This window comes from Malaclemys terrapin, chromosome 2 (assembly GCF_027887155.1).
Source record: "Malaclemys terrapin pileata isolate rMalTer1 chromosome 2, rMalTer1.hap1, whole genome shotgun sequence".
Lineage (NCBI taxonomy): Eukaryota > Metazoa > Chordata > Testudines > Emydidae > Malaclemys > Malaclemys terrapin.
In genome coordinates this window covers 255,226,446-255,248,414 of record NC_071506.1, presented here as the reverse complement: position 1 = coordinate 255,248,414, position 21,969 = coordinate 255,226,446, and the positions used below count along the sequence as shown (strand labels likewise).

At 40.3% G+C, this 21,969-nt stretch overlaps 1 protein-coding gene across 1 annotated transcript in view; it reads right to left on the bottom strand.

Annotated features, from left to right (window-relative positions):
- The window catches only part of WAC (WW domain containing adaptor with coiled-coil), a 107,021-nt gene extending 88,957 nt beyond the window's left edge, over positions 1-18,064 (bottom strand). Inside the window, exons 1-3 of the mRNA XM_054020787.1 lie at positions 17,708-18,064; positions 17,541-17,577; positions 15,883-16,078 (exon numbers count right to left, since the gene is read on the bottom strand). Of these exons, the coding sequence (XP_053876762.1) occupies positions 15,883-16,078; positions 17,541-17,577; positions 17,708-17,748 (274 nt within the window). The 5' untranslated portion in view covers positions 17,749-18,064. The remainder of the gene's footprint in view (positions 1-15,882; positions 16,079-17,540; positions 17,578-17,707) is intronic.
- Positions 18,065-21,969: the final 3,905 nt, after the last annotated feature.

Here is a 21,969-nt window from a genome sequence, read left to right as displayed (position 1 = left end):
AAAATGCCTGAAAAGTATTTTTTTTTTCCAAAGTAAGTCAAGCAGGAGAAGTTGAGCTTTAAAAGGAGTGAAAGGATTTTAATGTAAATCCCTTATAAACTTTATTTACATAAATTGCTAGTGTAATGCTATACTTAACTAGGGAAACCTCATCCATTCAGCTAAACAGACTTGACTTAACATGCATGGGAATTCAAAGGTGATATATGGCTTCTGGAGCAATATATATACATGATTATAATAAGAATACAGTCACAAGAAACAAAAAAAATTGAATAGCACAACAGATTTCAAAGTGAATTCCTATCGTATGTCCAAGTCCTCACGAACACAAAATTGCAAATTTCTTGTTTTGCTTTGACAAAAACCAAGAAAAAGTCCTACATTTTGGCTACATGTTTCTTCAAAAGTGAGCACTTTTTCAAATGATTTTTCTTTATGTTTGACAGCGAGTAGGTGTAAAAGTGTAATTGATAATGCTTGCATCAGCAGGGCAGAATCCCAATTTGATTCATCAAGTTCTCCTCTTTTTTCTACAGATGTTAATAACTACTATGATTCAATAATATTAGTGACATCAGAGCCATACCTATCTTTCTATAAGGATGAGACCCTGATGCATAAAAAGACTGATTCTTCGAAAGGTGTGAAATTATATGGTATTTAAGGATGTAGAGTTACAAACCAAGCTGGAGAGAAAGGACTGCACTGTAACTATTGCTCCTTAAAAAAGTCTTCTAGAACAGTGGTTCTCAACCAGGAGTACGTGTACCCCTGGGAGTACTCAGAGGTCTTCAAGGGAGTACTCAACTCATCTATATCAGTGTTTCTCAACCTGGGGGTTGCAGCCCCCAGGGGAGTCCTGGGCAGGGTCCAGGGGGGTTGCAAGTGCAGGGCCAGCAGTAGGAGGTGGTAAGCAGGGCAACTGCTCAGGGTCCCATGCCACAGGGGGCCACATGAAGCTAAGTTACATGCTTCAGTCCCAGGTGGTGGAGCTTGGACTTCAGACAAGGCTCACAAATGAAAAAACAGGCTCAAGTACAATATTTATATTCCAATCAATTTATTTTATAATTATATGGTAAAAGTGAGAAAGTAAGCAATTTTTCAGTGTGCTGTGACTTGTATTTTCATGTCTGATTTTGTAAGCAAGTAACCTTTAAGTGAGATGAAACTTGGGGTACGCAAGACAAATCAGACTCCTGTAAGGGATATAGTAGTCTTGAAAGGTTGAGTACCACTGTTCTAGAAAACTAATTAAATGCTTCCATTTTCCTGACTACTTAATTGAAAGGCCAACATTTCTCCTCCAAAAATAAATAGTCTGTCTTGACCAGGAGTTATTACAACTGTCACCAAAAGCATCAATTTTGGCTAGTGACAAATCCAAAGAGCTCATTTAATAATAAAAAAAAACTAGTCACTAGTTATAGAGCTCAGATGTTGGAGATTAACTGCACTGAAACTGGATTTTGCCAGATTCAAATAAAAATTTACAATCCACAACCTTGTAGATACTCATTTTAACAAGCAAATTTCCCATTACTTTTATGAAAAATAAATAAATTCTGTAGTAGTGCCCTTGAAGGAGCAGCATCAGGAGTATTTTGACCAGAGATTATCAAAATACATGAGATTTTCTTCATGAAGCTAATTTCAAAAATATAATTTTAATAAAACTTGGATGAACACTTTCTGACCAGCCCGAATTTTGACAAGCAGGAAGAACTTCAGTTTAAAGCTACCAAAGCAAATTAAAAATAACAGACTGTAAGTACTAATTAAATGAGTTTCATGTAAAGACATCCATCAATATCTATTATTTTCATATAATCATGTTCACATCTTCCTTTCTACCTCTTTTTGGTATGCTGCTTCTGAGATATGGGCAGATGATATACCAGGGTGATTTTGGTCTTAAAGTGCACTTCTACGCTTGAAGCACAGTAATTTAAAAAGGCAAACACTGTTCCAATACCATTGTGTCAGTAATGCCATAAAAGATTTGTTCCTTTTACAAGTAAAAGATTGAATTGCTGGAAAAAAGAACTTGCCCAGAGATCTGACAACTATGTCATACTTCACCAGTAAGACAATTTGGCAGGTATAAATGTACCTTCAATTACATCTGTGGGAGGGAGTGAAGAGAGTCTAGCTGTTAAGTCACCTGACTGTAACTCTGTAGATCTGGGATCAATTCTGTCACAAACTTCTTGTGTGACCCTGTAGGTAAGTCATTATCTATTGTGTGCCTCAGTTCCTCATCTATAAATTGGAAAGTAAGGTATTACTCCTATTTCATAGGTGTATTGTCCATTAAAGTCCATTAATGATTGTGAGGTGTTCACACATTACTGTGATGAGGGCCATACAAGTGCCTGAAAGACTCATCTGTGCAAGCCTACTACTGGCCAACAAAAATACAAAGGTGTTACCAGCAGCCAAATTTACCTATAAACTGAGCAAATTTGATCCAGTGATATAGAGAGTAACACCTGATCCCATTTCTACAGGATCACTTTTCAAAGTAGAATTTCACTTTAAATATTCATTTTCAGTCTCTGAAACAAGTGACATCCTAAGAAGGATTTTAAAATAGTAATTAGATTAAACTGTGAGGAAAATAAACTGATTTTAAGTTACTCAATCCTCTACCCTACTACTTTGTGTCCTAAAACTGTGGATCTTTGGGCGATGAGCTGATCAAATACAGATTGTAATATATCTCTAACTACAAAATATTAAGCGTCTTGAATCACTATAGATTCAAAGGACAGAAGGGACCATTGGGTTCATCTAGTTGGACCTCCTGTAAAACACAGGCTCTAGGAATTATTTTGGGGAAGTTCTGTGGCATACCTTTTAGAAAAGCATCCAATCTTCGTCTAAAATTGTCAGTGATGGCTAATCTACCACACCCCTTGGTAAGTTGTTACATTTTTAACTGTAAGAGTAATTAACAATTGGATGCCTTGTTTCCAGTTTGAATTTGTCTAGCTTCAACTTCCAGCCATTGGATCGTTATATTTTTCTCTGCTAGGTTTAAGAGCCCATTATTAAATATTTGTTCCCCACAGATACTTAGACTGTAATCAAGTCATCCCTTAACCTTCTCTTTGTTAAGATAAACAGATTGAGCTCCTTGAGTCTATAACTATAAGGCAGGTTTTCTAATCCTTTAATCATTCCAATTTATCAACATCCAACTTGAATTGTGGGCCCCAGAACTGGACACAGTATTCCAGCAGCGGTTGCACCAATACCAAATATAAAAGGTAAAATAACCTCTCCACTACTACTTGAGATTTCCCTGTTTATGCATACATTATATCCAACGTTTTACACTGATAATTTTCTGAATAGTTTTACAAGTATAAACAAATTTCAAGAGCTATTCTCCTCCAAGAACTCCTCTAATGCCTTATCTAAATGCAGTAGTTGCACCAGTTTAACTTAAATTAGTTTTTAAAACAGATTTATAGCTAAACTAGGGTAAAAGGCTTTATGGACACCTATTTCCATTTCAACTAGGATTTAGATTAAATTTAGATTAAACTGACTTGAGTTAAATCTTAAATTAAACAAAATAACCTGGTTTAAACAAAAGTAAAACCTGGTTAAAACAAAAATAAGAGCGTCCGCCTTCTGCATCAGTATCACAAAATCAATTTAAAAATCACACCTTATGGTAAACCAGTGCAGCTCTCTCATGTAGACAAGCCCCAAGAATACCTCCAAGAAGCTCCCAAGGATATCTGCAGAGAACATTTTGCGCCTCATCTCACTTACAGGTACCCCATTTTCCCAAGAAGGATCTGGACTCAGGGACTGGGGTGGGTGCTACCTGTTTCTCTCAGATGTACTGCTGAAGTGGAGAACAGGGACCAGAGAGAAGTGCACCTTTAGCATTTTGCTTGGAGTGGGGGGAAGATGACTGCTGCGAACTGCAAGAACTCTAAGTAGGTAACCCAGCAGCCCTCAGCTGAGAACAAGAAGAGAGCCAGACAATGGCTTTACCAAAGAGACTGATGGGGAACTAATGACTAGTGATCAGTTTATACATTTTGAAAGCTATCTAGCAGAGAGAGGTCTAAACTCTTAAATGAAAGCTTCATTTAGGAACAGCAGAATTTGTAATGTTCATCAGACCACATCTCTAAAATACGTTATGTAGTATACAAAGATTATCTCAATTGACAAAACTTTTGCATTCCAACTCAGTGAAAATAATTTGGTGCAATAATACTTTAGAATTAGCAGACACAAGTTAGATTTTTATATCATCAAGTTTGTTTTAATTAAATGAACAAGACAGCAAATCTGGAACGGGGGGTGGGGGGGGAGAGGAGGGGAAATGATCAGACTCTGAAAAGCTAAAAAACTGTTTGTTCAATTAACCTCACTTTCCAAACAAGAAGTTTATGCTCTGATCATACAATCAATCCACGTCAGACAATTTTGAATCCACACAGAGCCCACTGTAAGTGTGCCTCAATCTGCACGTGAGCAGTTTTTTGTATTAAAAAAAATCTTTCTGGGAAGGGAAGAGTTCGTGCACAGGGAACACACTGTTCACATAAAACTCACATTTACAATGAAAACTGTATCAAAACCACAACTCTGAAGTCAGTAACTCCAACAGTTTGGAGGAAAAAATCCAGAAGAATTGGATTATACAAGCTCTTCACCCAAAGGGTGAAGATGACCTATTCAACAAGAAAAAAAATCCTTGTGTAGGAAGCACTTTGGCAAAGGCAAAATTAACAACCAACAGCTTGGACGACAGAAGTAATAGTGGATATTTTTTTAATTACTTAATCCCTACAGGTGAGACAACAAACGAAAAGCTGTACCGTCATTTTGGTAAGGTGACAAGAGTGCGTCACCCAGTGACAGGGCAACGGGCATCATTATTGTGCAGATTTGCCTAACAGGAACAAAAAACGTGCCTAGTGGCAGCACCTTTCACTGAAGCCAATAACTGCCAAAAACATATACCTTTCTTTGAATAAAAATGTCTGTATTATGCCTGTAAGTAAGATGCAATAGAATTACAGAGCTATCAATCTGTGGTATAATTCTGAATGACTTCTCAGATAAGAAGCACTAAAGAACTATCTAGACTTCCAACTTTTAGGATAGCTTTTAGGGCGGTTGCCCCTAAAGACTGAGCATAAATAGAGAAAACATTTCTGAGCAATAACGACATAGGCCAACACAGCTAGCACCATTATCAGCAGTTATAGATACTGAATTCTGCTACTGGTAAATCTGCAACATTGTAGTCAGCATCTCTTTGGGCCTTTTTTTCCCCCACTGACAGAGTTACAGCAAAGAACAGGTTACTCGAAAGTAGCCTAGATTTCATGTAAAATGCTATTTAGTTAGACTCAAATTATAATTCTATATGCACTCAATCAAAAAACAACCCTTGAAAAGTTTACCGAACATCTATTAGCCAGAGGTGGATAAAGACAAGGCTAGACGAGAAGTCTAATGTCAGTGACTGGTGAGAAGCCCAGACCGCTCTACTATTACTGATAAAGTTGAAAGAGTTTCTATTGGAGTACTATCCTAGGACCCTCCTTTGAGGCTCTATTTTTTGTATCAGCCTCTGGTTAACAGGTGTCTGATAAATTTGAAGCCTTAACCTCTTCAAGCTGCTAGAAAGGAAAAAGATTTCTGTCACCTTCTCAGTCCAGATGTTCCCCACTACCAAGCAGGGGTAAAAGTCTGTGTGAACAGTGCTAAACACGTTTCTTTCACTCTGACCTCTCCCAGAGCCACTAGACTACAGCAAGGAGGAGGGTTTTTGCAACTTTCCCTCAGTCAGCCTGTTTTAGGTGGTCCTCCCTCATTAATAACATCAGTGGGAACCTCTGATGTTGCTCACAGCTTTAAAACAGAATTCTGGACACCCTTCACTGTTATGCATAGTTTTCTGACTAGCAGAAGTGAAAATGACTTGTTTTGTGAATTTCACTGTGCAGATGCTTTGAGAAAATCTATGAGCAGCAACAGACAAACTGGAACCAACTTTAACTTCAGGACAACAACGTGGAAACATTCCACATTTGGGAAGTTCTTTGCAATCCTAAGTTTTTGGTTTTCAGTGAAGGCTTAAGTTCTGCAAATACTGATTAGCTATCGCCCTCCAACACACTCATTAGGAAAAAAGTCTTTCACTTGCCTGGGGTGAATTTCGAGCCAGGTCATTCTGCGAACCAACAACATTTCAACAAGAGTGCACATCAGACTAAAATTATTTCTTTTCAGATAAACAGAATGTTAGTATAGTTTTAGTTCTACCATTACTTTCTGTACCAGTGCCAACAACTATGGACAGGAGAGTTCCAATTTCATTGGGGACTTGTTAAATATTTAATAAAAGTGGCTGGAGACAATTTAATTGCTGTTTTCCTATTTAAAAAAAAAAAAAACATTCAAATGTGTATTATGATGAATTTAGGACCATCGGAAAACACAAAGCTTTAATACGTCATTAAAACAAATGCTTTTGTTTTTTTTTTAAATAGTGCTCTCTTTGGTGCTGATGAAAATTTTCATTAACACCAAATAAAGCGTGTAAAGTTACCTAAGCACTAGGCTAATGGCATTTTTAGGTTGGTACTATAGGCATATATACACTAGAATTGTAAGTCAACCTATGGGAGGTCGATTTACAACCACTGCAGTAATTACAGTGGTGGTTTATGTCCATACTACCCTTCCTACTGTCAGTGGTGCGCATCCTCGCCAGGAGCGCTTCCACTGACTTAAGTTAGGCAATCTGGGGGGCTGAGAGCCCAGGCATTCAGCACCACAAGCAGCTCCCTGCCGGGAGTCCAGCTGCACCAGCCCGGCTCCCTCCTGGGAGCCCAGGTGCTGTCCAGAGTCTCCGAGCCCCTGCAGGGACCAGGAGCCACCCTGACTTTGGGCATGGAACTCCCCTCCCAAAGCCCTGCTGTGGTGGGGAGCAGAGAGCCCGTAGGGGCAACTGGGCTCCCAGAGGCAGGGATCCAGAGGAAGAGAGAGAAGGGGCAGCCGCGAGCCTCAGTGCAGTACCAGGGCTCCCTGCGGGAAGCAAGGAGCCTTCAGGCAGCAACCCAGCTGGCAGAGGGGAGCCCAGACAGCAGCTGGGCTGGGAGCCAGGGGGCAGGCAGAGCTCTGCTAGGAGCCGTGAAATTGGCAAGAATGACCCTCAGTCGAAGTAAATAACGGTGTCTAAGTGGACACTGCATCGCCCTAACTACACCGACATAAGTCCTACGCCTCTCGTGGAGGTGGAGATATTATGTCGGTCTAGTAGGGCACTTACATCAACGGGAGCAAGGCTGTAGCGTGTATACTGACATAATTAGGTTGACATAAGCTGCCTTACGTGTAGTGTAGACCAAGGGTACTATGAATAAAGAGGGTTCTACACTGTGCTTCTTACACTGGAGAAAGGAAACATTTCTCTTCCCGCTGTAATTTTATTGTGCAAAGCTAAGGAATATATTACAATTCACCAAGCAAAAGACACAACAAGTTTTAAAATTAGAGTTACAGTACAGGACACTTCAAGGTAGTTAGGTATAGTGAAATTTCACCACCTTTCAATTCATTTAGCCTACTGACTATGGTTCCCATTTCAAAACAGGTGAAAGCATGCAAAGAAAGTTCTGTTTCAGAAGCATTTTGTAACCCATAGGAAAAAAGCAAAATCAACGCAACTTGTGGGCTTTTCCCAACTCAATTAGATCTTGCCAATTTTCTAAAACTTTATTTTAATTAAATAAAACAATGTAGTTCAAAGCTTCACCACAAAATGCCTGTAAACTGTATGGCCACCAAGGGATTTAATCAACATTTCCATGACTATTTTGGTATGCTGACACTATGTACAATATTCTACAGCAAAAATAAAAATACACTTGTAAAGAGCTTGAGTCAAGATCCCTTTGTTCAAGGTCAATATACCTTAGATTTTTTTTAAACTGTTTTTTAAGTTCAGTTTTTTAAAAAGCTTTTCACAAATCAGCATTTTCAAACAACAGAACTATTCCAATACTACTAACATGAAGGGACCGACAATATACTTACTGAAGTTCTCTTAACGTATCTGGCCATTAACTAGGTGAGGAATGCAGAGGTTCTGCAGAGTAAAAAGACAGAATAGCAGGCCAGAGTTGGGGCACTGAAAGCCCTGGAGACAGTTGTCTCCTCAGTGAGAAATAGCCCTATTTAGTTGCAAACCAACCATGGTGGGCTTTTGTAGCAAGCCTGAACAGATATGTATTTTAGAGCAAAAATTGCCACATTTTCACTGCTGTTGATCATTCCTGGATCGCTTCCCATAGACAAATGAATTTCTTTTTGTAGATTTCAGAAATTTAACTACTGTTTTTAAACTACAGAAGCTTTGCAAAATGTGCAATTACACAAGAGCTCAACTAACTGTGCAAACAAAACTACTACATTATACAACTTCCAAAGTAAATCATCAAAACTCGGGAGCCGCAGCCCAGCCATGGTAAGAGCTGGGCGGGCAGCTGTGAGGATCCATCGTGGACCCTCCACTTGCCCTGGGCGTGGGGCCCAAACAGCCCCTCGCCCAGTGTCCCTGCACCCCCAGGCCTCCCACCCAGGGCAGGTGGAGGAACCGGTGCCCATGGTTCCTCACAGCTGCCCGCCCAGCTCTTACCATCAGAGACCTGTGCAGAAATGGTCCACGGATATAAAGCGGATACCCATGGATTTGCAGGGATCTACTTCAGACTACTACAAGAATAACTCATGGGTACAGGGCTGCCAATTCAGGCAGTAGCCCATATGTCCATGCTTCTCTCCTTTGCAAGCACACATGCTAGAAACCTAAAACTAAGAAAGCTTGAATTCTGCAGAAATGAAAGGAGCCACCAATCACCAGGGAATGCTTTTTAAATACTTCTGGCAAATTTAGCAAGACCTGTTTATATCCAGTATTAAAAGATTACTTCCCTTTTTCTAAGGGTAAAAGAAACTTACACACTCAGCATACTATATGTAACTGCTAGAATTACCTAAATAATGCATTAAAATAAAACTCAGAAATTCAAATTTTACTGAATTTCAAGGAAAAAAAATCTAATCAATTATTAAAAGCATTAAAAATACTGACTACTTTGGATAACCTGCATTAATTTCAAAAGTGAACAGCTCTAGACACATTTTCACCTTCATCTAACCATTTGTTATTTAACATCATAGCTTAACAATTGCTTTTCAAAGACAATGAACTTCAAAACTAGTAATTTAAAAAAAAATGTAGTTTCAGGACTATCACCTGACTGTGGTTTTACAACCACATTTTTCTAGTTTTAAAAAAGGTCTCTCCCCTTTATGTGAAAGGCCCACACAGAAGGGAAAACTAATTGACTATACAAGATTTCCAATTAAACTTACTTGGGGATGGGTAGGAAGGAAACAAGCCAGAATAGGGAAAGAACAGGTTAAAAATATTTAGAGAAGTTAGATTTAGTCAAGTTGGCAGGCCGTGATGAAATTCACCCTAGGGTACATAAGGAACTAGCTGAAGCAATCTCGGAAACATTAATGATTATTTTTGAGAACTAATGGAGGACAGGAGAGGTCCAGAGGACTGGAGAATGGCACAAAACAGTACTTATATTTAAAAAAGGGGATCAAAGAGGTCCAGTCAGCCTAACTTCAATACCTGAAAAGATACTGGTACAAAATATCAATTTGTAAGCACCCAGAGGATAAAAGGATAGTAACTAATAGGCAACATGTATTTGCCAAGAACAAATCATGCCAAACTCATTTCTTTTTCTGACAGGGTTACTGGGGAAGTGAAGAAGGGGGAAACCTTGATTTTAGTAAAGCTTTTAAAACAGTCATATGTGACATTCTCATAAGCAAACTAGGGAGGTGAAGTACTAGCAGGTAGGTGCAAAACTGGCTGAAAGGCCATACTCAAAGAGTAGTTACCAACGGTTCACTGTCCATCTGGGAGGTCATATCTAGTGGGGTCCCACAAGAGCCAGTCCTGGGTCTGGTACTATTCATTTTCATTAATTACTTGGGAAGTGGTGGGGAGAGTTTATACAATTTGCAGATGACACGAGCTGCAATAACTTTGGAGAACAGGATTAGAATTCAAAATTACCTTGACAAGTCAGAGAATTGGTCTGAAATCAACATGATAAAATTCAGTAAAGGCATGTACAAAGTGCATAAATACAAAAAGGGGAATAACTGGCTAGGCAGTAGTACTGCAGAAAATACGGGAGTTATAGTGGATTTCAAATTGAATGAGAAAAATGTGATGCAGCTGCAAAAAAGGCTAATATTCTGGGGTGTATTAACAGTAATATGGTATGCAAGACACAGGAAGCAACTGCTGTCCCACTCTAATCAGTGCTGGTGAGGTCTCAGCTGGAGTACGGTGTCCCCTTTTGAGCTCCATAGCTTAAAAAAAAAAAAGATATGGACAAATTGGAGACGGTCCAGAGAGCAACAAAAGTGATAAAAGGCTTAGAAAACGAGTATGTTTAGTTTTCAGAAAAGACGACTCCGGGGAGAACCTGGTAGCAGTCATCAAATATGTTAAGGGCAGTTATAAAGAGGACAGTGACCAATTGCTCTCCGTGTTGACTGAAGGTAGGACAAGAAACAATCCGCTTAATTTGCAAAAAGGGAGATTAAGGTTAAGACAGAAAAAACTTTCTAACTATAAGGATAGTTAAGTTCCAGAACAGCCTTTCAAGGGTGGACATGGAATCCCCATCACTGGAGGTTTTTAAGAACCGGTTAGACAAACTATCAGGAATAGTGTAGGTATACTTGGTCCTGCCTCTGCATGAAAGGCTGGACTAGATGACCTCTCGAGGTCCCTTCTAGACCTGTATTTCCATGATTCCATGAAGCGAAAAAAATGAGGGTTCCCCCCCACACACACTGTATATTGTGTTAATTATAATAAGAATAGGTAAAAAAAAAAGTGTGTTTTTTCAAACTGAAGATGTCCCTTAACAGTATCAGAAAATAAATGTGATTGTGTACCATAGAAAGTTTTCCCTCAAGACTAAAAATCCAGGGAACTGAATTTCTGATTGGTCCGGAACAAATGCTTGTAAAAGTTTACTGGTCTTGGAAGCTTTTTGTATTCAATCTTCCAAATAATTATTTTTCCAACCGTCTTCCACATACTCTTAACAACAGATATCTCGAGAATTGTTGGAGTCAGAAATTAAATCTTCATACCATTTGACGGATGAGAGAATTTACAGCCTTCAAAGTGTTTCCTAGACCACCCACCCTCTCACTGATAATCACAGACTTCTCCTCCCTTCCCATCTGTGACTGAGCAGCATCCTGAAGACACTGCTTCCATGGTAGATTAAAAGCAGCAAATGTTAGAGAAGTATTTTTTTAATGTATTTAGCTTATTGAATGCTATCTACTTCCTCCCCCCCCCCCCCCCCCCCATTTCCTTATCCCCCTGCACACATGCTTTGCTGCTATCAGGTTTTTATCTGTCTGCCTACACCTGGGTTTTCTTCTCCTCTGCATTTACGCCCCAGCCACCTACTCTTCTCTCCCAACTGCCCTGTTCATTTTCCCTGATGGTGAATGCTCACTCCACCAGTTGCTCACTTCCTTTCCTCCATAGCAATGACCCCCAAGAAGGCAAGCTGGCTCCTTGTTTCCAGCTGTTTCAATAGATATTTAGTGTCTTTTTGCAATGAATGTCCTGGACTCTTGGAAGACAAGCGAAGCCAGAAGCCTGTGACATGACATAGCTCTCTGCAAAATCTCTACAAACCCATCTAGAAACTACTGTTATAAAATATTCCATTTTAGCTTTGATGGTTATTGTCAGGCCCCTCTGTTCAGTAGTGATTTAGTTAGTTTGGCATTTTATAGTATTGAATATATCACATTCTAAAGTTTAGATCAATAATTTCTTATATCTAAAATTCTTCCAGTTTGTTTAAGTTCACAAGTCACTAAAAGGTAATCAACGCTAACTATTCCCATCCAACTTCAGTGAAGTTTTAGTATCTAGATAATATCAATTGAATTAGTTTGTGAAGGGGAAAAATGTAGTAGATGATCTAAAAGGTTTCATGTTGTATATGCTAATATTGTTCAAATAATAAAATTTTAACAGTCATCTATTCACCTGTACATTAAGAATATGACAAAAACCAAACAGGTTTTCACAGATCCTCAAACTTAGACATAGCAGGATGCCTGAGATCATTTCATATCAACTAATACCTGCTTTTAGATAGATTTGGAGTACACATGGCCAAAACTGAACTCCCTATCTAAATTCAAATTCTGCCTCCTTCCATTTTCCATCGTTGATCACAAAGACGCTCTGTCACTCAGGCATGACCTGGAAGTGATTTTTCACAACTCCTCCCTTACAGGATGTATTCAAATTCTGCATCTTCCTTTTCTCTGTTTTAAGTTCAGATCTTTTCTTCCCATTCCCACATCTAACCTACTCACCAGGCTTTATTACTTCCTCCTCTCAGGCTCTCTGAAACCCGTATCTCCCCCTCCAGTGCTCTGAAAACAACTGCTAGGATCATTTTCCTTGCCTGTTAGTCTACCCTGCCACGATACACACATTTTGAATCCTTCTATTGATTTCCCCCCTTTTCCACTAAGTCAAATTCAAGTTTCTTCTCCTCGCCTTCAAAATTCTTCATGACTATCTTTTCCCTGCCAACAATGCTAGCTTTAACTGCTCACCTCCCTCAGGCTGGCTGTTCCTAGGCATGGAATCCCCCCCTGGAACTGATAGATAACCCCACAAGACCCACATCTGTGACTCCTACAAGAAACTGGCCAACAGATAATAGATCATGGGCTGTATGGTATAGTTATTTTGTGCATTGTTTGTCACCATAGATTTTAAGCTCTTCAGGACAGGACTATGCTTCCACGTGTGGAGACCTGAATACAAAGACAAGATAGTAATTTTGCCACTTCGCTGTGAATATTTGCTTTTATTCTGTCACACTCCAACAATTTTTTTTTTTTTTTTTTTTAACCACTGGATGCACAATCACATCACTTCCACTACCACTGGTAGTGTAGCCAAATTTTTATGCTACATATTAAAGGTGGATATATTTTAGTGTAGTCTATGTGTGACTTTCCTTGGGCGATAAGAGAAGGGAATATGTCAAAAGCCTGCAATAACCCTGGAATAAACTTTACCATTGCAGAGAGACTGAATACTCAACCTAATATAAAAACATGCTTTACTTGTATTATACCAACACATAAGGCTTGTCCACACAGTTTGGGGTGTTTTTGGTATCACTATAATTACACTGATTAGAAACCAATATAGTTACAGTGGTACAACCTTCTACTGCAGATACAGTTATATACCAGTACAAAGATGCTTATATCCGTACATCTTATTTCAGGAATAAGCTTTATTGATATAAGCACTTTTATGTGTGTATAACTGCAACCATACTAAACGGTTGTACCACTTTATCTGTACTGGTCTCTAAAACAATACAATTATAGCAGAACAAAACAAAACAAACAAACCCCTGTGTATAGATAAGCCCTTAATAAAGTTAGGTCAATTTTTGCTTTACCACAAAATACTGGACCAGATTCAGGACTGAATAAATTCAAAACATCAGCACATTGTACCACTTAGTCATCTGTTTGCTCAAAGAAGAATTGGAAACCAGGAGAGTGAAAAATTGAAGTGATTTTTAAAACTAACTTTAAAAGGAGAGGAATGGGTGAGTTTAGGCTTTAAAACTCCAGTGTTGGATGGTGCATGTTGCTGAGTTTTGCTTTTTTTAAAACAAAACTTAAAGTTAATGAAAAAAATCATGGGATTATTTCCATTCAACTAATTCGCTTACATGTAGTCATTCTCTTACAGTAGTTCCAATCAAAACATTCCAACACTACAATAATGAAACTGACTAGAAAATGAATAAATACAAAAGTGAAATCAGTCTATTTTCACTGCCTAAACTAAGAGAAATGCAAAGAATAAACACATTCAAAATAATAGAGAGGAAAATGACATTACTAATTTTACTTCAGTTAATAGTCCTAGGTCCTTTTAGCATTTAGTAAAGTTTTTCTTTTTTTTTTAAATATTCTATCTAACTTGACAATATCTATCCATTTAAACAAAATACTGTATGTTATCAGTAAGTTTTCTGTAACCCTGAAATTGGAGACATATGGGAAGTACTGAGATAACTTTATTTCTGTATTGGTATAATTAGTGACATATTGGAACAATCAGCAGTATATTTTAGTGCAATTACAGTACCCACTAGCCTGTATTTAAAATCAGGTAGCCCGTTACATTTATTGGGTATTATGATCATGGATGTATCAGCAACACCCAGTCAAGAAGTTCCAGTTGTGTCCAAACACCTAATTCCAATTCATAAAAATGATATGAGTATGCCATACATCTTAATGGTGTCAAAGTAAAATGCATGCAGTTTAAACCTTTGTATAACTATTTCAGAGCACAGATTTTATCCACATAAATTAAGCTCTGCCAGTTTGTTCTATGCACTTTGCTTTACTGGTCACAATTTAACATTATTTCACTCAATTATGCTATTTTTACAGAATGTAAGCTAGACATGATTTCTGAATACATAAATAATTCTTAGGTTTTTTATAACAAAATCACTTCCATTTATTTCATTTTGTGTCGTTTAACAAACGCTCTTTATTCTGAAAGGCTCACATTCACTTATGCAAACATTTAGGACTACTTGTTACACATACTAAAAATACACTGTGTGTGTGACCTCTATCAATCATAACACACTGAATTTTTCACTCCAAGGGGGGGGAAAGCAGAGAACAGAAGGGGAAGTAGCCTTCTATTCCCTTTACATATTCCAGAATCTACACTACATTATCTCTCAACACCACTGTATACATCCATGAGGCCCTGCATCACCAATCATTCAGTCCAGGTGGACTTGAGAACTTGAACTTATTTCTCCTACTTTTACACACAGTGAGAATGGGTTAAATATTCAGCTGCTATCCCCACCTCTTCAAGTGCTCCTATATTGGACCTTGATCCTCCAAACACTACACATGTGCTTACCTTTACTAAGGTAAGTCCCATGGAAATCAATGGAACTATTCATGGTAGTAAAAAGTTAAGAAAAAAAGTGTTAAGTGTTTGAAGGATCAATGCCTTGGGGAGCAAGTAAGTAGAACCAGAAACTAAACCCAGTCTCTTGAATGGTAGTGTACAACAGAAGCTTATCAGTCTGGCAAAGAACTTCATCTATCATGTACGGAAGTGTAACATTTAGAAGAACAGCACATTAAAAGAAGAAAATTATTAATCCAAGTTAACCTGTGAGCATTTTCTTATGCCCTAACAAATTATAAGCAATTTAAACAACTGAACAACAGAAGAAGACTAATAGTAACTGGAGATCTGATGCTTCAAAGTCTTTGGAAGAATAAGTAAAAATGTATTCTGTTTATGAAAAAAAATCTAAAATGTAATCTAATTAAGATGTTACCATATCCAAGGCCTTTAGAAGTCAGCTCGAAAATGCAACAATATAAAAAATTTTTTTTTAAATTTAATCAGTCTCTTGGTGGCTTCATTGAAATCTACTACTTTTTAGAAGAATAAAAGAATTAGTTCAGTTTAAAAGACCCAGGGCAATTACCTCCAGTGGAAGTGATCACCATATTTTGGTCTCAGTTCAGGCTTCTCACCATGGTATAAGGCATGTAATTTAATGTGAAGTTGCGCTCATGTCAGTTGTAACTATTTCACTTGTTACTTGAATAAAATTTAAGTCAGATTATTACTACTTAAATAAAAGTCAATTAAAAACAACTCACCTCCATCCCTCTCTCTAACTCTGTGAGTATGCACATTTTTTGCTTTACTGTGCCCTGTGGTGTCACCATATTTGTTTTCGGGGCTATCAGATCGCCGCAACATTTTATTTGGTGGTGAAGGATCTGTGGTGTCTCGCATCTTGTCATGACGGTGATCACCACCACTGGGGTGACTCTTTGATGAGTATTTAAGAGTCTGCAAAAGATGAGAATATGTTTTTAATTGGATTTCATTTTTATAGCAGTTATTACTGCTTCCAACTAATACAAATTCTAAATTTACAAGATATTTAAGATTTTTCACTTTCTAGTGTAAATTTTAGTGATAAAATTATATCTAAGGTATATTTGAGTGACATATCAGCATTTTAAGAAGATAAGTAGCATAAAGCTTCCCAATTTTAATTATCCCATCTACAGTAAGAAATTCTATTCTTATTTAGCTCTTATATCATATTCCCCCACTGTGGGCTCAGAGGTGAATATCTGCTATAATAGGATATTAAAATTAAACTGCAATTCCTTGAATTCTAATTCATCTTGTGCTATATACACATTCAACACTTCATAGACTGCTGACATTCTTCTTTTTTTGGGAGGAGGAGGAGTTCAGTTACTTAATAAGTAATGGAATAAAAACAGAAGTTATGATTTACAAATTCTGCATGAACCAGTGTACGCACTGCAAGTTTAATTCAAAGTCACTTAAGCTCACCCACCACCTTGAATTTCCAGAACAAACTTTATTTGGGCAAAAGGACAACTAAGATAGTATTAAAAAGGATGTTAAACTGGGGAAGAGGGGTGTGAGGTAGTGAGGAGGAGAGCTTAATTTGTGTTCATTCTCAAATATTTACACATTAGAAGCAGCATTGATCAGCATCTTTCACCTGCTAGTTTTCACAATGCAAACCTCTGGATGGGGAATGTTTACATTTAGATGAACTGTCACTAACAGCTGCTTTCAATTGTCATTTTGTTTCACAACTAGTCAGCCTAATACCCAGAAATTCCAGAAAACAGCCCCTCAAATGTATCAGGAGAGCACAAAACCCCACTCCCCTACCCATGGGAATAGGTGTCCTCAAAAAACCACAGCTAGCACTCCCCAAGAACCAGGTTTTCAGGCAAGGAAGGGAGTATGTTATGCCTCTCAGAAATACAAGTAGTTTCTCAGTGGCATAAGGATTTGATGCAGGTTTCTGAGTGCAAGCTGCAGCCCCAGTGATCCGGTGGCTATAGTGTGCCCTGCTCAGGTCACAGCTCCCAGCAGGGATTTGGGGAGCAAGCCAGGGGCTTTCTCTGGCCTTTGGAGAACACGTTTTACTAACTGTTTTTCACTAAATGCGATACTGACTCATTCTCCCGCCCCCTGCCTTCTCCCAGCACTGAGGGCCGAACCCTACACAGGACCTCGCTAGGCCTCGCCTAGCCTCCCTGCCTCTGCCCGGCCGGGCGCCAGAGGGAACCGGGACCCCGCACCCGTCCCACATAGGCGCCCCCCTCCCCGGTACCAAAGGGCTCGTGAGTGGAGGAGGCGGGGAAGTGGAAGCACCGCGGCCTGCGTCGGCGGCCGAAGCCTGTGCTGGAGTAGCTCCCCCCCCTCCGCTCTCTCCCCCGCTCCTCCTCCTGGGCCTAGCGGCCAGCGCTGCAGGTACCTGGTAGGGCTGAGAGTCCCCCCTGCGGTCGTGACAGCTGGAAGAGAGAGAGAAAGCGACGTTAGCGAACAACCGTTACCGGCCGCCGAGGGGGAGGGGTACCACAAACATGGCGGAGGGGCTGGGGGAGCCCCCCGCGGGTGGGGGAAAGGGAGGAGGGGATTTACCCATCACTGAGTCTCTGCTGTTTCCTCGCATACATTACCATCAATGCCCGGCCTGTGTGTGTGGGTGTGAGGGGACCAGGAGGGGACGGCCGCGGCCGGGCCACAGGCGCCGAGGGGGGGGGGGAGGCAGCGCTCTGCCTCACCACTGACCGGGACAGGGAAGGGGAGGGAGGGAGGGGGCGGCTCAGGCAGCTCAGCTGGGAGCAGCGCTCACGGGCCCATCTCCTCTCCGCACAGCGAAAGGGGAGACGCCACAGCTCGGCCCCGCACACTCTGAGACACTGAGGAGCACAGACTCCTCCGCCGCTGCCTCCTCCCCCCGCTGCTCCCACCGCCGCCGCCGCTCCTCCAACTACATCCGGGAAACTCGGGCGACGCCTTGTTCGGTTAACGTCGGGTGTTTTCGGCTGTTTTCGGCACGCTCCTCCCACTCGGCCCCCGCTCTCTTGGGCGGCTGTGCTTTCGGGAAGCATCGACTATTTCCGCCGAGTCCAACGCCCTCACTCTTCCCCTTCGGACAACATCGGCTATTTCCGCCACCCAGCCTAGCGCTACCGCGTAACGAGCTCCCCCAACCTTCGGAAAACATCGGCTATCGCCGCAGACAGCTCCTCCGCATTCGGAAGTTCTCGGGTATTTCCGTGACCCTTCACCCCTCGCCCTGCGGCCACTCCCGGTCGGAACGCTCGGAGAAAGTAGCTGTTCGGAGAGTCGGGCTGGCTGATTGGCCAAGAGCCCCTCGCCTCTTGGGTGGCATGGCGAGCTCCTGAGAGGCATGCTCCGCTTTGCTGCAGACAGCCTGGGGTGAGAGCGCTGGTTACCGGTTAGCGCAGCCCGCTTTCCGGCTGGTGGGGGAGGCTCTTCGTCCAGGTTGGGTACAGCAGGGGCAATGGCGAGGGTCTCCCCCAAGCCCGACTGAGAAAGGGGAGGGTAGAAAGGGAACCATCTTGTGTACGTCCTGTCTCCTGGGAGGAAACTCGGGAGGGGGAAGGTTAAAACGGCCCTTTGGGAGGCTTGTTCCTGGCTGCATGGACGTGTGAGTGTGTCCCCTGTGCTGCCCTTTGCGGCGCTTGTTTGTCTCGCAGCAGCCCCAGTGGATGTTTAAGTCTTAAGACTCGAAGGCTGGGGCTTTGTTCCCGTCTCTGTTAGGAAAGTGCCTGAGTTGTCACCGCCATAGTTGCTGTGGGAGTTAGGTAGTAATAATAAGAGCCGCCCCAGTGGGGTTTCCCCTCTCAAATTGTCAGGCTTTTGGTGGCAGTGATGTTTATAGCGTGCTACAGCAGCCACTGCTTGAAGCCCCGGAGAACACTCTCTTTGTCTCCACTTAGCAGTAAGGATGGAGAGCAACGAGGGCTGGAGTACATCCCTGGCACCCTCGCACCTGCAATCAGTTCCCAGAGCAAGCATGTAATGTTCATGATATGGCTGTTCTGTGGAGACAGCAGGCACTGTGACAGTGCTCTCATCCAGACTGCTCCCTGTATCCTCCTGAGGAGAGCGAAGAAAAGCAGCTCTCTAGAGCAGAGGCGGGCAGCTAGCTTGCACATTACAAAACATACTCATCTAATCTGAAAAGCTAAGTCTCCTTCTAACCCATGTCCACGTGCGTTTGAAAATAGAGTGTTGAATTGATTCACTATAGGCAGACCTGGGAAGTACTGTGAGTGGAGGTGGTACAGTACTTGTGGGTAAGTACAGTATCAGATGGAGAAAATGTCTTTCTTTATCCTTGACTTTGAGTGAATATTTCTAGTGACAATCACTAAATTTCTGTCCTCCATAGAAAAGACTATATTTGTAGATTACAGTTTTATATTTGTGACCAAGCACTGAAATTCTGAGCCCAAAAGGAGTTGGTTTTTTTTTCAATAAAGTCATGATAATAGGAAGCTACAGTGAAAATTATTGTGACAATTTTTCTGTAATGAAGGGTTAGACTTCATTATATGTAAACATTCAGTAACTATCAGAAGACACTCACTAAAGCACTCAGTAAATAAATGGAAATTCTGGAACCTTGAATTTTGGCCCTGATCCCTAGACAGGAAGAGGCTGGGAACACCACTGAAGTTGTATCCTTGGGTATGTTAAACTTAAGTCTGGGGAGGTTCCAGTTTGGTTTTGTTTTTTTAAAATCAGAATGTTGTTTTACCATAGCTGTACCCTGTGTTGGTTTGTTAGTGGAGGGTTGTTCACAAAAGTCCAGCTACAGGCTTTTTTGTTTTGTTTTTCCTTTTTAAATGAAAGTGCTGGATGGTGTCGCTGAGAGAGGACTCTGAAAGTGGTGGCAGAGTCCACTAAGAGGGTGGAGCCTGGATGATGACTCAGCAGGGAGCTGTGCTGCAGGGTTACAATAATGAGCTGGTGAAATGCGTTGAAGACTTATGTATGCAAAGAGAAGAATTGAACAAGCAGATCCAGCAAGCGGAAGTGGAAAAGAATAAACTCCAGCATGAAATCCGAATCCTGTCTGAGCAACTGGAGTGTGTCTGTGAAAACTTGGCCCAGAAGACAGCCTCACGGAACGAGCTTGATAAAATCCTTGCTGAAACTGAAACTGCTTATATGAAGATTTTGGATAGTTCTAGAATGCTGCTAAATGTCCTGAAGAAGGAAGTGGGGAATTTAAACAAAGCTGCAGAGCTGAAAAGCAACATAACCTGAAACAGCTAAATGCTTGGACTCTAACACAATTACAGTTCCTCTTGTTCAGAAATGAGGTTAGCCACAGAACCCTGTGATGAGCATATATCTGAGAAAGGGTTCTACCTTAACTTTTGTATATGTTTTAGCACATTTAAAATCATGGAAAATAATGTACAATACAGATAAATAAAGCTGCTGTTTTGCTAAAAATTTCTATATAGTTATCTAAACAAACCAGCACATATGAAGAATTACATAGACTTTGCAAATAGACTTGAGGAAAACAGAGGTCAAATTTTGGACCAACCAACTTTGATATTATGCCTCTTTAATAACTGTAAGAGAAGGTCAGCAAGGAAAGGATTCTCTTGATTTACCACTCAAGCCCTGAATGTTTACAACTGAGTTTCAATCTGATTTATTAGTACTCCTTAAATCTGAGAGGAAAGAACACTTTTGTCTCTTTTCAGTCACTCCTATAGCAATGGCAAGAATACATGTTTATGACTTCTTTGAGAAATCCTATCCAGTTAATCCAATTCAGTTCTCTCTTACCTGGGGAACATTGCAACTGGGGCCTTGGAAGAAGGGATGGTATAAAATGAGTGGGCAGGTGGTAGATTCTGAACATGGACAAAATATTTCTGACTCCTTTTGGCTGAGTCAAGATGATGATGAATTTCAGCTGTTACTGGCCAAATAAAAATCTGCAAATAGTTTCCTCTTTTGGGGTCTGTTCGCTATCTGAAATGTGCCCATAAATCAACCTCAATATTATTTATTTTTATTAAGATGGCATCCAGAGACTGAGCAGTTTCAGTTGCTTTCAGGCCCACCTAAACCCCCTTTAAAATAAGCGGAACAGGAAGGCTTACATCAAAATATGTTAAAATAGTTAAATGAAAAAAAGACATACTATTTAAAAGATGCTGTCTCCGAAAATTGAATTTCCAAAATTTAAGTTGATCATGTCCTTGTAAAGTGCATGGCAACTATAAACTTGCATACTGGGAGAGAATAGATCCCTTCATTTTTATAGTAGATGGCTATGTGTGGTATTCTAATAGGAAACAAACTTTTGAGTCTTTAGAACTCAAAACCATACATTACACAACTATTATTTATAAGGATTTCTGCAGCCCTTATCACTGTAGTATCTTTATACAACTTGTTTCAATGACAATTTTTTTACATAACTTTGTCAAAGTTGTTTGCCTACTGAGTTCATCTTAGCTGATGGTAAAAGACAGAACTGCCTGAAGACTTTATTTTGTATTCCCTTATGTAAAACTTCTATTACTCATCTATTCTAGACTCAAAAGAAGTTTGAAGAATATTGATGAATAGGGTGGGGGAGTTTTACATACGCACTGGAAGAAGAAAATAGTATTCGAGATGGCTCTCTAATTGTGAGGCTTTCTTTCACATGTGATTAAAAACAACCTAGTTTGGAGGGAAGGAAAGAGAACATGGCAGAAATCTCAATTCTAATCTTGTTTTCTATTTCTAGTATTTACTAAACCTTTCTTTTTTTTATATTGCCCTGCACACTAACAAACTGTAGCACTAGCTTTGCTCTTAGATGTGCATGGAAGTAAAATCTTGCATGGTGCCAT